Genomic DNA, 15,627 nt, shown 5'->3' with positions numbered 1-15,627 from the left:
CGGTTTCCATTTGGGAATCAACTCAGATCTCCTTTAACCTGTCCTCTTTGTCCATTTTTCCCCTTTCCTCTCTAATTCTTTCCAGGCCTGTGCCTATCTGTTCTCGGCAGGAGTCCCTTACAATTCACCAGCCCCCAGCTGGAGGGTCCTCTAAAAGTACAGGACTTAGGGGTTTCCCCTCAACCCAGCACATGTGACAATTCCTACGGTACTCCACCACATCTTTGTGGAGTTTTGGCCAGTCAAACTACTGTCTATTGCAGACTTTGGATTTTTGTATACTGACATGTACAACCACTGTAATCTCATGGGCCATTCTTAATATTTCTTTCCTGTACCTCTGCGGCACCAGTAACTCTTTGTCTTCAGGTCTGTGAGGAGAACTCCACTTGCTCATCAGTACCTCATTCTTTAAATAGTAGCAATCAGGGACTCCCCATGCTTCAATTTCAGACTGGGCAGCCTGTGCTAACTCTCTCAGTACTGAGTCGGCTCGCTGAACCTCAGCTAGGGAAGATTTATTTAATCCATTCCCTGGGTCTTCTAACTTTCCAAAGAAAGTTTCAGACAGACAGACCTCATGGTCCTCTGCCTGCAGTGCCAATTCAGTCTCCTTTGGGGGAACTGGTTTGGTCATGGCCCGATTCACTACACATTCAGGGGAACTGCAGGAGACTGTCTCCTGCCACTGCCCTGTCTCTCTGACCTCCTGTGGTCTGTCTTGCATTACTGGGTAAGCTACCACCTTCGCCCCCGCCAGATCATTATCTAGGAGCATGTCAGCCCTGTCCACAGGCAAACTAGGGACAATTCCTACAGTCACCAGTCATGAAACTAGGTCGCACCTGGTGTAAAGGTACAGGCGTACACAGCCCTCCAATACCATTCACCACCATTCTGGCATTTACTGCACTCTCTGGGGGAAAGGTCAGGCCTTTTCCCAGTAAGAGGGATCTAGTGACCCCTGTGTCCCTGAGGATTATGATGGGCTTGCTTGTCCCACTCGAGGGGTATGGGGTTACTCTCCCTTCAGATACAAAATCCTGATAACTTCAGGAATTCTATTAAATTTTCCTGCATCTGCAGCTGTATGTTTTCTGGGCCTTTCTACTGCTGCAGTTAAAGACACAGCTTGTTCAGCTGAGCTTTCAATCAGGGTCCTTTCTCCTTCACTGAGTAGTTGTGCCCTGATTAACCCTACAGGTTTTCCCTGTAGTTTCCAGCAGTCAGCTCTTAGATGACCTGCCTTATAATAATGGAAGCACACAGGTCTCAGGTCTTACTCCTATGTATAGCACTATCCTTTTTGGCTGGAGGAGGGCCCCCTGTGTGTCCTGCTTTTCTTTCTCTTCCAGGACTGCTTGGGCTTCTATCACCTTCCCCCCACCTTTGTCCTTTTCGGATTTGTGGGGGTGATGAGGAAATGTTTTCCCCTGGGGAACTGACTTGTATATTCGAGCAAACTCATCAGCCAGAACTGCAGCTTGCCTCGCTCTATGCACTTTTTGTTCCTCCAAATGGATCTTTATTGAGAGGGGGGAGAGAGTTAAATTCCTCCAGCAAAATTACCTCTCTGAGGTTTTCATAGCTGGGCTGCACTTTAAGAGCCCTCAATCACTTGTCAAAAGCCAACTACTTACTTCTCTCAAACACCAAATAAGTTTGATCAGCTTGCTTCCTGAGGGTTCGAAACTTCTGGCGGTAGGCTTCTGGTACTAGCTTATATGCCCCAAGGATAGCATTTTTTGTCAGTTCATAATTTGATGAACTCTCTTCTAGCAAAAGGGAATAAACCTCATGGGCTTTTCCTATTACTTAATTTTCCCCAGAATAGTCCAAGTCTCAGCCAGCCATTTTCACTGCTTTGCCAGTTTCTCAAAAGATACAAAAAATGCTTCCGCGTCTCCCTCATTGAATTTTGGAGTCAATTGGGAAAATTTTTAAAACTCCGTTTACAATCCCGCACCACTTGTATTTTCTATGGTTTCACTGGGGTTACTCTGTCGCCCCCTAGCTAACTCAAGCTGCCTTCGCTCTCTTTCCTCCCGTTCCTTCTGGAAGGTTCTTTCTCTTTCTCTCTCCTGTTTTTCTTTAATTCCCTCATCTCCCACTTTTTCTTTCTCCTGTCTCTCTCTTTCTCTTTCTCTTTCCCTGTTTTCTAATTCAAGTTTCTTTTGTTCCAGTTGTATCTTTGCTAGCAATACCCTATCGGAGTCTATTTCTAACCCTGTTTCTGATTCTTCAGGTTCGAGGGACAAATGGTTGGCCACTAGTCTTAGGAGTTCCGATTTCCTAGCCTTGGCACGGAAAGTGATCCCACACTGCTCAGCCATATTCCTCAACTCTTCCATAGACAATGCCTTTAACTATTCCCAAATTACTTCACCCTGGCTTGGGGAGTTACTGGCTTTGGTTGCAGATATGTTAGTATTCTAGCACACACAATCACAAGAAAATCTGTATTGCAATCATTTCTCTTTTTGATTGCATCAATTTGACTTCCCACTTCCAATTTCTCATTTGTCTGTGGATCCAATCCCGGACGAGCCCCCAAATTTCTGTTGCAACCAGGTTAGGAAGGGGTCTAAGGTTCCCCTCTCGGCCTTTCCCAGGTTTGGCCTTAACAGGGTTTAACTTTTAAAACACTGTGCTTTTAGCTTCCCTTCAGTGAGTCCTTGTTCACTGCTCCCTAACTATCAATGCAAAGAAATCAACCAGACAGTTTTTCTCAGATTTAAACAGGAAAATGTAAGTTTATTAACCTTAAAACTTCCACTCAGTTAAAACTACTAAGAATACATGACACAACCATGCTAGCATGCATATACGATAAACACACACACAAATAGATACAGAGGAAGAGAAAGAATAAAGGGGGGACAGTTTAAAGTAGTAGATGGAAATTCAGTTACTGATTTTGGGTTAAATGTAAAGTCTTCGATTGAAGTTAAGTCTTGCAGTTCTTGTTGGGGCCCAGTGCACACTTTTAAACTCATTTCGCTGGTCTTCTGTCATGAGGCTTAAGTTACTTCCATGGGTACCTGGAGCTTTGTGTGTGAGAGAGGGAGACAGAGAGAGGTGTTCTCTTCTTGATGTTCAATTGCAGTCTCGTCCAAAAACTCTTCTGTGTGCACAATTCAATTAACTACAGGTTGGCCAGCAGGTTAGTCATGTGACTAGTTTATTCCTTGAGACAGCCTCCCCTGCGAGGTTTGTGGATTCCTCACAGCTTACCAGACACTCTCAGTGGTGGGTTGGGGGTGGGGGGTGCGGTGGTGGGGGGTGGGGGGGGTGGAATGCTGGCTCTTACACATTCAATGACTTTCAATGTCTTTTGATCATCACTATTGACAAAATCCATCTGGCTAATTGAATCTGGAAGGTACTTCCATTGTCTATTCATGCCACTGTCTTTTAGAATGCATAAGTGCAGCCATGTTTTTAGCCACTGTTCTGTGGTCTTTTTAAAACAAGTTACGTTCAGTGTCCAGTAACAGTTCAAAAATAATATGCCATTTGACAAAATGAATATGTATCATTTTGGCAGGTGTAGTTTCTGTCACAATATAGATACAGATTATTATTATTGTCGTTATAGACCAACCATGGAAAAGCGAAGAGTATGATCAGTGGCATGGGCTGGAGGAGATTCAATGGTAGAGATGCAAATCTGTGAAGGGATTTGAGGATGAGGCTGTTCAAATCGATACATTGAGCAACAGTGAGCTAACAGAGATTGTTAGGGTTGGGCAGATAGGTGAGTGGCTTTTTTGTTGGATAATATATTGGCATGGATTTCTGGTTGAGTTGGTGTTTTTGTAGGGTGACTTTCAGGAGACTAGTCAGCAAGCTATCGGAAAAGTTGAATCTCAAAATAACAAAGGCATAGCTGACAGTTTGAATGGTAGTGAGCTGGGCTCTGGGCAGTGTTCGGTAATATTGTGGTGGGGGAAGTAGCCAGTCTTGGTGATTGATTGGATATGCAGGTTGAGGCTCATCTCAGGCTCAGATAGGGCACTGAAGTTGTGAAGTTGAGTTTGACTAAGAATTCAGTAAATGGGTTAGATCTGGGAGCCGGGGATGTCGCACTGGCAAATTGAAAGTACAGCATCAACCATGGATTCAGGGCCAGTAGTGGAGAAATAAAACTGATACCTTCAGCATATGCACCAAAGCTGTTTCCATGCTTATGGATAATCTTGTTGCTGGGCACCCCCACAAAGTATGTGTGTGTTAGAAAAGACACAGCTCCTTACGGTGACTACAAAATTCTCAGGAAACATAGGATAGTGATTGCCTCTTAAAAGGGCTGGTGAATTCACAACCTGGAGTGTCCAGGTACCTTTTCATATTATAATTGAATGCAGCACTTCTCTCATAAATCACTTTTTCCCTGTACTTTATTACCTTCAGGACAATGGGAATGTTAATGTGAACACCATTTTTTTTTCACTGTTGGGCATGTTTCCAAAATGTTAGTTCAGATTAAACAAAGTTGAGTCTTGGGAATATTTAGGTTTGCATTGTTTATTGCAACTGTTCCAATATTAAAAAATATAAAAACTTCCACTAATTAAATCCAGATTCTGATTTAATTCAGTGTAAATAATATGTCGAGGACATTTCAAGTCATTTACTTATGTGTGTGTATATATATATATATATATATATGTGTATATATATGTATGTATATTCCAGTTACAGATCTGCTCATTTGCACCTTTGAGTACTTAGTTATTTGATAAAGGAACCCACATAGATGTTGGATAGATGCACATTATTTTAAACATCCATACATATTTAATAACTGACTAAAGTTGCATAACTGGTTGAATTTTTAGGTGGTGATAGAAGCATTGTAGAAATCACAGTCAAATCTGATTGAGCAATCATTAAAAAATCTGCTGTGATGAGTTGCTATTTGAACACTTTGTTGGTAATGGGTAGTTCTTTAATAATAGTGTTACACCATTGTAAATTACAATCAATAAAAGGCCATTTTATCTTGCGAGTCTGTCATTAGAAAGTCCTGGTACTTCTGCTATTGATGGCACATTATCAATAAAAATGAGGTGAACACGATCAGAATGTATGCAGGAGTGTGCCTTTGTGGTCACAGTTCCATCAACACTCACATATGAGGAATAATAACAGAAAATTCTGGAAATACTCAGCATATCTGGCAGCATTTGTGAAAAGAGAAACAGAGTTAACGTTTCAGGTCGATGACCATTCATCAGAACTGGGAAATGTAATAGATTTTAAGTTGGTCAAATGGGGAAGGGTGGAAAAAGAACAAAAAGGAAGGTCTGTGATAGGATGGAAGATGGGAGACATTAAAGACAAAAGGGTTGATGGGGGTAGAGCCAAAGGAAATGGTAATGGGACAAAGAAAGAAACAAAAGATATATTCAGAGGAGGTTTCAATGACAGAATAATGAGCAGTTGCTGTCCAAAAGCAAAAACAAGAGAGAAAAAAGCAAGAGAAAAATCAAAACATGCAAAGAAAAGGAATCAAAATGGGGGCAAAGATTACGGTCTGAAACTGTTGAGCTCAATGGGGCAAATTTTGCAGACCTTCCAACGTTGGGTGTCGTGGCAGGGGGGTCCTGAAAATGCCTCCGGGAAGGCCTGTCCCCATATTACCTCCGGCTGCGAGGCCTCATGGTGGCCCCTCTGCTCGGCGACGGGAGGCCAATCTAAATATTTAAATTTATTAAAATAAATGATTTAAATACTTTCCCGTTCGGAGATCCGATGTGAGACACTGGTGGGGAGGGGGAACAGGTAAGTATTCCAGTGAGGAGTGGGGGGAGCGGGGTCAAACTAATATGATTGGTGGAGGGGATGGTGGGAAGTGGTAAAGTTAAAAGTTTGTGAACTTCGGTGAGGGGAAGGTCAGGTACACAAGGTAAGTATTTTGCGGGGGAGAGGGCAAGGAATGAGTGTATGGTTATTGGGGAGTGGGAGAGGGGCTGGAAACATGTATGTCATTGTTTTCAATAAAGTTTATTGAACTATCCCTTTAAAACTTTAAATTGTAATGATGGGGCTTGAAGCCCTTTAAAAATGGCGTTGGCGCCTGCGCAGTGGCACTGGACGTTATTGCCAGACACGGACAGCCCGCATTTAATATTGCGTTAAAAGGCATGAGGTCTTCTTTCCCAGATGGGAGGAGAAGACCAGCCCTCCTGACCCAGCAAGCATGGACAGAGACAACAGAGGAGGTCAGCAACCGTGGGCTCACCCCAAGGACCTGGATCCAGTGCCAGAAGCAAGTCAATGGCCTCATCCAGTCTGCCAAGCTGAGTGTTCCATTCAATTCCAATGCTTTGGACCTAGGTTGTGTCAGAGTAACAGAATTCGTTTGGTGGAGAGGGAGGTATCACTGAGCCATGGCAATGGGGTTCTGGAGTTGCCAGTGGGGTCTGAGCATGGCCATACCTCAGTTAGAGGTGCCCGTCTGTTAATTGTGTATCAACTGTTTGTTTATATGCAGGTGGAGGGTTTTAATTGGGGTCTTACTTGAGCACTTATAAGCAGACATTTACTGAGACTGGTGGAGGGTTTGAGTGAAGAGCTACATGTTTATAATCCTTTTACTCTGTACATTAAATGTGAAACTGAGTAAAGATAGGCTCCAGCATTATCCTTCCATAACAAGCTTTCTGGAGTTTAATACATCTGTCAGTGCATTCCCCTGCATAGTCCCTCGAGAGCAGTTGCATGTAGGAGGCATATGTGAGCCCCTATTATGGCTCGATGGACTATCATCCTCAGTGGTCTGGGGTTTTTACCTGCTGGCAGACTAGCCTTGTCCTTCATTGTGTCTGCACGAGAAGACAGCCCACAACAGGAAGGAGTGTACCAAGACTGACGGCGGAGTTCCTTATCTCCATGTCCTAACAGCGATAGGCAACAACGTGGCCGTGTCATAGCTGATAGCGAAACAGAAAATGAGTGAGCATATTCTGGGCACAAGGATGTCTCTGGTGGCAAAGAGCCATGTAACACATGTGAGCCCTATTGCATCAGTGGAGAGATACATTTGGGATGGTATGAGTGAGTGAGTGAGACGATGGGCAGACCCTAATCCTTTGATGTCAATGATTTCTCATGCAGGTCAAGGTGACCGAGAAGAGAGAGGAGCTGAAGAGGCTGGGGGACAGTTACCCCCCTCTGTGGAGGAGGAGGAGGCAGCCTCAGAGGGACCACCATCACATCTTTCCCTCGCACCCTCCACCACTAAAGATACCGTCATATCAGTGGGTAGTTTCGCGAGTTTAGATATGGACACACAACCTAGCGAGCACAGCACAAATGACCTGGGCAGCAGACAGAGGCCGAGAGAGCCCAGGCCACTGGCAGTCAGAGGACTGTGGGAGGCTAGGGCCGTACTGAGTCCCAGGCTGATGACATCCCTCTGGTATCATCAGCAACACAGGAAATGCTGTAGCAACAGCGCAAGGTGAGGCAACATCTGGCAGAGATGCCAGAGGCTCTGCATACACAAGTGTGGACAATGGACGAGTCCATCCATGCCTTGCATGCCGCACCATCTCTGCCGGTTGTGCGTCTCTTGGAAAGCCACTTCTAGCAGACCAATCAGTGGCTGCCGGAGATGCGTGCAGACCTACACTCCATTGCTTTATCCATGAGCTCTATGCAGCGGTGGCAAGGCGAGAGGGGGACAATGCACCAGGTCCACATCCTTCTCAGGTCAGCAGGGAGGTACAAGAGTGCCTTATAAGGGGGGGAAGAGTGGCTGCCTCCTGAATCTGGAGGCTCCTCAGGGTGCGCCTGGTGCAGACAATGGCTCCAAACCCTCTGCCAGTGACGCCAGCAGCTCCATCATCCCCATCGATTGAGGTTGTCCCTGCACCTTTGCAGGGGGCCCTTAGTGTTCTGGGGCCCACTAGGCCTCAGGCAGCTAGAGGACGGCTTCCAAGGTCATCCCAAGCCAGGGGGCAGCAAGGTCAGTAGCCTCTCTGCACCTCAGCTCACAGCGCTGGGGAGCACCATGTAGGAGCACCCACAAATGAGTTACAAAAAGCACCTAGATGCACAGAGGATCATGGGTGATCATACTGCAGAAAAGGGACTTGTTGCAATGTTTGTCACGTGTAATAAAACTATGTTGTTCACGCACCACATCTCCTTTCTGTTGCGGATCCCTTTTGGGAGTTCCTTGGAAATCCTCCTCCCAAAGGGCTGGAAGTGAGAGAGCAAGCCCGAGCACTCAGTTTTGCCCCTTTGCGACTTTGCAAACTGCACCTGGGTGCTGCAGTGCAGAAGGAGGTGACAACAGGGCTGTTTAAAGGTTAGACGTCATTATTGCCATTTCAGAAGGTGGTGGGGCTCAAAGGAAATGTAAATGTATTAAGGCATCTTGTGCCTCCCTTGCTCATATCTCATAGTGCCTTTTATGCTGTGCCTGGGACCCTTCATCTGACACTGCTTGGGCAGCATCCTCCTCCGTATCCTCTTCATCAGAGGAGGCATCGCGCTTCACCATATCCTCACTGGTCAACGCCTCCCCCCTCTGTAGTGCCAGGTTGTGCAGTGCACAGCAGACCAACACGATACGTGGAACCCTCGCTGGAGCATACTGAAGGACTCCACAGGATCAATCCAGGTACCTAAATCTCATATTCAGCAGACCAATGGCCTGCTTGATGGTTGCTTGGTTGACCTGCGGCCAGTGTTGTACCTTTCCTCTGCATATGTGCGTGGGTTCTTCACAGGCATCAGAAGCCATGTTTTCAGTGAGTAGTCCTTCTCTCCAAGGATCCATCCCTGAAGATGCGAGGGGGCACGGAAAAGGTGAGACTGCCTAAGTATGTAGGTGTCTTGACTTCTTTCTGGGAATTGTGCACACACTGATAAGATCCGTTTGTGGTGCTTGCAGACCAGTTGTACATTGAGGGAGTGGAAGCTCTTCCGGTTGATGAAGGCAGCAGGCTGCTCCGTGGGAGCCTTGATGGCCACATGTGTGCAGTCGATGACCCCCTGCATCTTGGGAAAATCCAGTGATGGCTCGGAATCCTATAGCCCTCTAAGCTTGGCTGTTTGGATTGGAGTGGGAGTGCACATAGTCACCAGCCCTCCTGAACAAGGCATTGGTGACCTCCTTATTGCAGCGATGCGGTACAGCCTGGGAGATTCTGCACATATCTCTGGTGGACCCCTGGAATGATCCGGTGGCATAGAAGTTCAGTGCCACAGTGACTTTCGGTGGCATTGGGTGTCCACCAAGTCTCATGGGCCACAGCTCATCCTGCATCATGGCACATAGATCATTGACAGCCTCCCTGGAGTGGCACAGTCTTTGGAGACACTGCCACTCGGATATCTGCAGGTAGTTGAGCTGTGGCCAGTAGGCCCTCTCCGGAGGATGGTTTCTTCTGCGCACTGGAGGTTGTTGCTGTGTCCCTCTACAACCTTCTCCAGCCTTCTGTGCCTGGAGCTGGCCCTCCTGTGGGCCCCCAAGTTGCTGGCATTCCTCTGCCCGTCCCTGAACTTCCCTCTCTCTCTGCTCCCCCTCCTCCGTGGGGTGAATTAGGCCCCTGAGAGGTTGCTTCTCCCTGAGCGCAAGGCTTCTGGGCCAAACAGACCACACTCCGCCCTCATGCCTTTCAATAAGGTGGCACTGCCCCAATGCCACCCTGGTGTGGGTGCCTCACAGTACTGGCAACTTTGCCCCCACTCCTGACAGTCTTTCACTATGTCCCCCCCTTCCTGTTAAGTGATGCTGCCTCACATGATAGCTTCCCAGTGAAGCCAACATTGAGCTCCAGCCTCCTAGTCGCCTCCTTTCACTAGATGTGGCCCTGAAGCTTTGAGGTTCCCGTGCACCATCAGGAAAATTCAAAACTGAGAATAAAATTGCTGTCAATTGGGTTCTTAAATACCTTAATTGGCTTCCTGTCTCCTGATTGTGCTCAGCCCACCCTCCATGTCAGCCACTGACTGGAAAATCTGGAAGAGACATCATGATGTTGGATTTCCTGTCCGACATCTTACATTCCAATTTTATGCCCCACCCCCGCCTCCGTTGCCGTCTCAAACAGCCCCATAAAATTCAGCCCTATGTTTTAAGCAGTTGAATTCTAGCCTATTAGCTGGACAAATTTTCTGATAGCCTGAAAACTTCTGAAAACTCGAGTTGATGATGTAAAGCAGGATATCATTAGCAGAGAGGGATTGTTTTGTGCTTTTCTCCACTGGCTTGAACTCTTTAAATGAAGGAGCTTGTTCTTATGGTCCCATCTAGGAATTCTATGGTAAAGGAAAAGAGGTGGCAAGACAGGTGTGCATCAGCCACTGAAATTATAAAAGGCTTAATCATCTCTCTGAACCAAAACATGCGCACACTTCACCTACTACTAGCAGGGTGAGGAATCTTTAGCACTAGCAGTTTCCAATGGATCTTATTCCTGGCAGCAAGAAGATGTGGTAAAATCCAACCTCCCCCTACTTGCTTGGTTCTAAGTATACTTGGGACTTTTGCTAGTCAGAGCAAGTAAAGTACAAGCTGCACATGGAACTGGTGAAACACCAGGAGATATGAAGCCCTTTCTGTGAGCAAACTTCCTACTCAGCTCAAGCTGACCAGCCCCAGGTCTACTTACTAGAGGAACAATCTGCAACATCCTGCACAAAGCCATAACCCATTGCAGAAACTTAACCCTGCTCCCCCCCAAGAAATCTCTCGTACATCCTGACCGAGAATGACTATTATTGAATATCCCTTCACCATCGAGAAATATACAGCCATTGTGACTTTCACTATATTTTCTTGTAAATATTGTGAAATATGATTATAATTGGCAGTGGTTAGGACCTGGAATACACTGCCTGAGAATGTGGTAGAAACAGATTCAATCATGGCTTTCAAAAGGGAATTGAATAAGTACCAAAAGAGAAAAAAAATTGCAGGGTTCTGGAGAAAGGGCAGGAGAGTGAGACTAGTCAGTTGCTCTTGCAGAGAGTTGGCATAGACATGAAGGGTCGAATCGCCTGCTTCTGTGCTGTGACCATTCTCTGATTCTATAATCTTATCTAAGAAACCATGTCCTGAAGGTGTGTGACCTTTTATAAATACAGTTATGTTAAAAAAAACATAGAACAGGTGAACACTGCACCTTAGATTGTGAGCAGAACCAAACCTTTCCTGCGTACCAGGACCCCAGAGGGCTCTGGTGGCTCAGTCATTGAGTATGTCCAAGACAGAAATCGATAGATTTCTAGATATTAAAGATATCAACAGATATGGGGATAGTGCGGGAATATGGTGTTGAGGTAGAAAATCAGCCATGAACTAGTTTAATGGTAGAGCAGACTCGAGGGGCTGAATGGCCTACTCATGCTCCTATTTCCTATGTTCCTAACTATCTGAAGTAACACAAAATGCAGGGATCTTTGCATCTTTAAAAGGCCTGATAATGATCAGTGATACACTGGTAAAGTAAGATGCGAAGAAAGGACTATAGAAGCCAAGAGTTTCTACTTGGGCACTACTTTGGGATCAGTGGAGTGAACTTTCATTGTCAGTGCTTTTGGCACAGAGCTTCCTGCTCTGAGAGGGCCAAAGATGAAAATTGACCGAAACCAAAATGCCCAAAGAGAGCTGCCGCATAATTTAAATCCAGGTACAACTCTGAATAAATGTCAATTTGCTTATTCCATGACCAGTGTTCAGTAGGTTGTGAGTTATGGAAAATTTTAAAAGTAAAACTAAAATAAAAACACGCATGCACTTTAACTGCAGTAACAAGCACTTAGTCACTTTCTACATCCTGGCTTTTCTGATTGATGTTATTTTAACACTAGCAGTAGCCAATAATAATATAACACTGATCAGAAAATCTATCTTTCTGTATCTGAGTCATGATTTCATAATCCAAGATAAGGTGTTTCACAAAAGTGACAGTAGTAAGTGAATAGATATAGTCACATGATTATAAGACATTATGAACTGTGAGAGTGTCATCTGAAGCCCAAAATGAGAATGCAGTCTTGAAATAACTCTAGAATAGCTGATATTGGCTTTTAATTTTAAAATCTATCATTTGAACTATGTTAATGATTTCATTAGGCTCTAGATTTCCTGACAGTGACTCTCAGGGTATATGAAGAAAGCCAGTGTGTTGCATGTCATTGATGTGTGATAAAATTCAGAATGAACGATTAAAGATTGTAATGTAATTTTATTATTAAAAAGTTGACAGTTGTTGCCAAGTCATATTATGGACAATCTATATAGAATAGTTTGGATGAGGCGAATAAAATGTTTCTGTTACACAGGCCCCATCTATTGGCAGTTAATAGAACACTACATGTCTGTTGAAAACACAGTAAGAAGTAGGATAAACAAAGCAACTCACAAGATTATTGAATGTAATGCTCTGTTATTTGAATGAGCAGCATGGAGAATTCTTGCTACATTTCTCCCATCTTCAACAAAACAATAAAAATGTACCTTCGCGATAGCCCTTTTAGCCACCTTCCCTAACTTGCTTTCTACTCCAGCTCAGGTCTGACCCTCACTGTGAAGTGTCTTGGAATGTTTTGCGACATTAGAAATGCTATACAATTGTAAATTGCTGTTGACAGTATGGGGTCTGAGGAAGGGGCTGGGCTTCATGTGTTGAACAGCTTTTTGTTTTTTCATGATTTATTATACTCATTTGTTCTTTCTTACTGTGGGTAAATGTATTGCATAGTATGGTGCTTAATTATACAGATCAGAAAGGTTCCAGGTTCAGTCATTAAGCTGTGTTGAGTTAGCCAGTTCCAGCCAGGGTGGTGGTGGAGGCCCCACAACTGGGTCCAGTACTCTTGGGATAAGGGAAGAAAAAATTAGCCAGGCCTCCAGTTCTTGATCAATACCAGTGACCCTTGCTTCAAAGTGCTTATGTGTGGACATCTGGTGGAAATAAGATGTAGTTTAACAGGAATGGTCCCTCCATTATGGGTGAAAGGCCTGCTAACACTCCCTGTCTAAGCTCACACATCAAGGATACCAGTGCCGATGGAACAGAATGCCTTCACCTGAAGGAGAGAAAATTGGGAAAACAAAATCATTGATAAGGTCTTAGTCAATGTGGAGTCCATTCTCATTAGCTGAGTTCAGGCTGTTCAAAAGTACACTGGATTAAAAGAAATATGGAACCTGTAAATACAACATCAGCTTGGAATGCAAAACAAGTTCATTAAGGAATTATAAATACTCTTCAATTTTCGCCAATTGTAGAAAACTAGAGATACTGAGATACTGTACTTAACACAAAAGAAATCTTTGCTTTGCTGATCCCATCCTCACTATGGATACATAGTGACTGCTGTAATTTCTGATTTGCTTATTGTTTTCTTCTTAAAGATTCCTCCGTTTGTAACAGTGCCCCAGGATCTGGCCCCAGCTCTCCCAACAATAGCTCCAGTGGCATGTCAATTGAGAATGGATTATCTAATTCACATGTTGAGGTAAGACGTCAGTGTTTCATATCACTGGTCATTGCACTTTCCCCTGTTTCCCCCTCGCTGTCTCTCTCTCTCTTCTGCCTCTCCCTCCCGTGCACTGTTTCTTGTCGCTCATTCTTTACTTTTCTGTTAAATCCTTTTTGGCATCAACATCAGCAGAAGAAAATTCTTGGGGAATAATTTACACAATAAAGAGTTGGAAATGCAACTTGATAGAAACCAGCTGAGATTTCAGGTGTGCTGTCAGAGTTCTGAGAGTGACTCATCCTCTTGATGTTTGAAAACCCCCTTGGCCTGTGCTGTGCCATTTCCATTTGAGTGCTGCTGCAGTTATGCATGGGTCTACAATTGGGGATTTGATGACAGCCACTGAATGATCTTTTTCCTGAGAAGCATAGATAATCTTTTACCATATTTTTCAAGTAAAGTATTAATAGAAAAACTGTATACCTAACCTGCCTTGGGTATTTTGCATGAAAAAAGAAATGTTATTAGCCTAGTAGTTTCTGAGACTGGGAGGTGCAGTGGATTAATGCACTATCCTCTGGGACTTAAGTTTGAATCAAATCCAGGTTGATAGGATAAAAGCTTTCTCCCTTTGACAGCTGGGAAAGTCTTCTTTTGGCCAGTCGTCTGGGTTGGTGGGAATATTTAATGCAAATGAAAACTTCTTCTGTTTGCTTTTTCAAGCATAGCCATAATTGTGTTCTAAAAGAGCATATTTATAATATCAGTGGTGGGTGTGTAGCGGGGAATGAGAGTGTTTGGAGAGAAGTGGCAAGTAGAGATAATTTTCTATATCTTAATAGGACCTCTGCTGCAGCACCTGGATACTGTGTAACTAGAACACTCATTGACTGTTCAGGCACTCCAGTTGGATTATGGGGAGGTCCCTGTTTTAAATATTTTCCATGACCCTGATGAGCCTTGCCCATGGTTTTGCACAGTATCCCAGAACCCTTTGCACCTTCAGCCACATTTTGACGTGCTGAGCCCAATAGATATACTCAAAGCTGCAGTCCTCTGTGCTCGATAATATGGAAATAGGCACCCAATGTGTGTCATTACATTTTCAGTCCCAATATTACACAAGATAGTTACCACTAAGCAAAAACGCCTGAGAAACATCATACTGATGCACAGACTGCCTCATGATGCCGTATCACTTCAGGTCCTATCACTTTATCAGCCTTATTATCCTTTTACTAGCATATGTCCCTGTATAGCTCCACTGTATAACTAAGTTCCAAAAACCTGTCAGACAATGGAAAAAGTGACAAACCAAACCTCATTTTTAGTACTATAATACCTGTTGTGCATTATGTGTAACAACAAATAGCTGGCAGTATGTTTAACAATGTGAATTAGTCAGAGCTCTCTTGATCTTCTCAAGCAGCTTGAGCTTCAAGATGGTGGTTTATCACATCATCAGTACACCTCAATTAAATTACAGCCTCAACCACTGCCTGCAATCTATTAGCCTATATATGTGTATAAAATTTGTAGAAAATCATTTTCCCAGATGTTACATGATAGAAAGCGTGTGTTTGAAGCACTGTAGAATTAAGTCAGTAATTACCATTCACAGGTTATTGTTTAACACATTGCACACCGCCGTAGTATTTCCTCATTAGGTATGACAAGAATAATGGACTGAAATAAGTCAGGTTACTGCAAATTAAGAAATTTTCTGCTGTTCCATCAATTACCCAATTCTGCTATAATAATTATGAAAAATATTTTTGCCTGATGTTCTGACGTTGTAGGATAAAAACAGATGCATATTTTAAAATTCGTGCAGCTTTGAAAGAGAAGAGTGTTCTTGAAGCTTTCATAGAACTTAAGGTAGCACAAATTGATTGAATCTTGTCATCTATGTTACATGCAACTGTGTCCCAAGAGACTGCTTTGTTTGTGTCTCAGCTGTTCAAGTAATTACTTAATTAGCTTGTTAATATAATGAAAATAAGAAAGCTTAAAAAATAGATATAATGCTCTATTAGTCCAGTCATACTCAAAGCTGTAATGTATTATGTGACCTTGATAAATCCTGGCATTCCGTGTTAGTAGACAATCAATATTATGACACCTTTGTTTTCAGTGACCTGTTTATTGGTGCAGTCTCTGTGACCTATCGTTTCATGT

At 43.8% G+C, this 15,627-nt stretch overlaps 1 protein-coding gene across 20 annotated transcripts in view; it reads left to right on the top strand.

Annotated features, from left to right (window-relative positions):
• LOC137345926 (histone deacetylase 9-like) overlaps positions 1-15,627 on the top strand; it is a 1,063,883-nt gene that overhangs the window by 664,053 nt on the left and 384,203 nt on the right. For all 20 annotated transcript variants that reach the window (XR_010968622.1, XR_010968626.1, XM_068009206.1 and 17 more), the window contains one exon: positions 13,382-13,485. Coding sequence is in view for 18 of the 20 variants with exons in the window: in XM_068009206.1 (XP_067865307.1) it covers positions 13,382-13,485 (104 nt within the window). In the remaining 2 variants the exon portion in view is untranslated. The remainder of the gene's footprint in view (positions 1-13,381; positions 13,486-15,627) is intronic.

Source organism: Heterodontus francisci, chromosome 2, assembly GCF_036365525.1.
Source record: "Heterodontus francisci isolate sHetFra1 chromosome 2, sHetFra1.hap1, whole genome shotgun sequence".
In the NCBI taxonomy this organism is placed as follows: domain Eukaryota; kingdom Metazoa; phylum Chordata; class Chondrichthyes; order Heterodontiformes; family Heterodontidae; genus Heterodontus; species Heterodontus francisci.
Note: the sequence above shows the minus strand (reverse complement) of the source record. Positions and strands in the feature narration are given on the sequence as shown.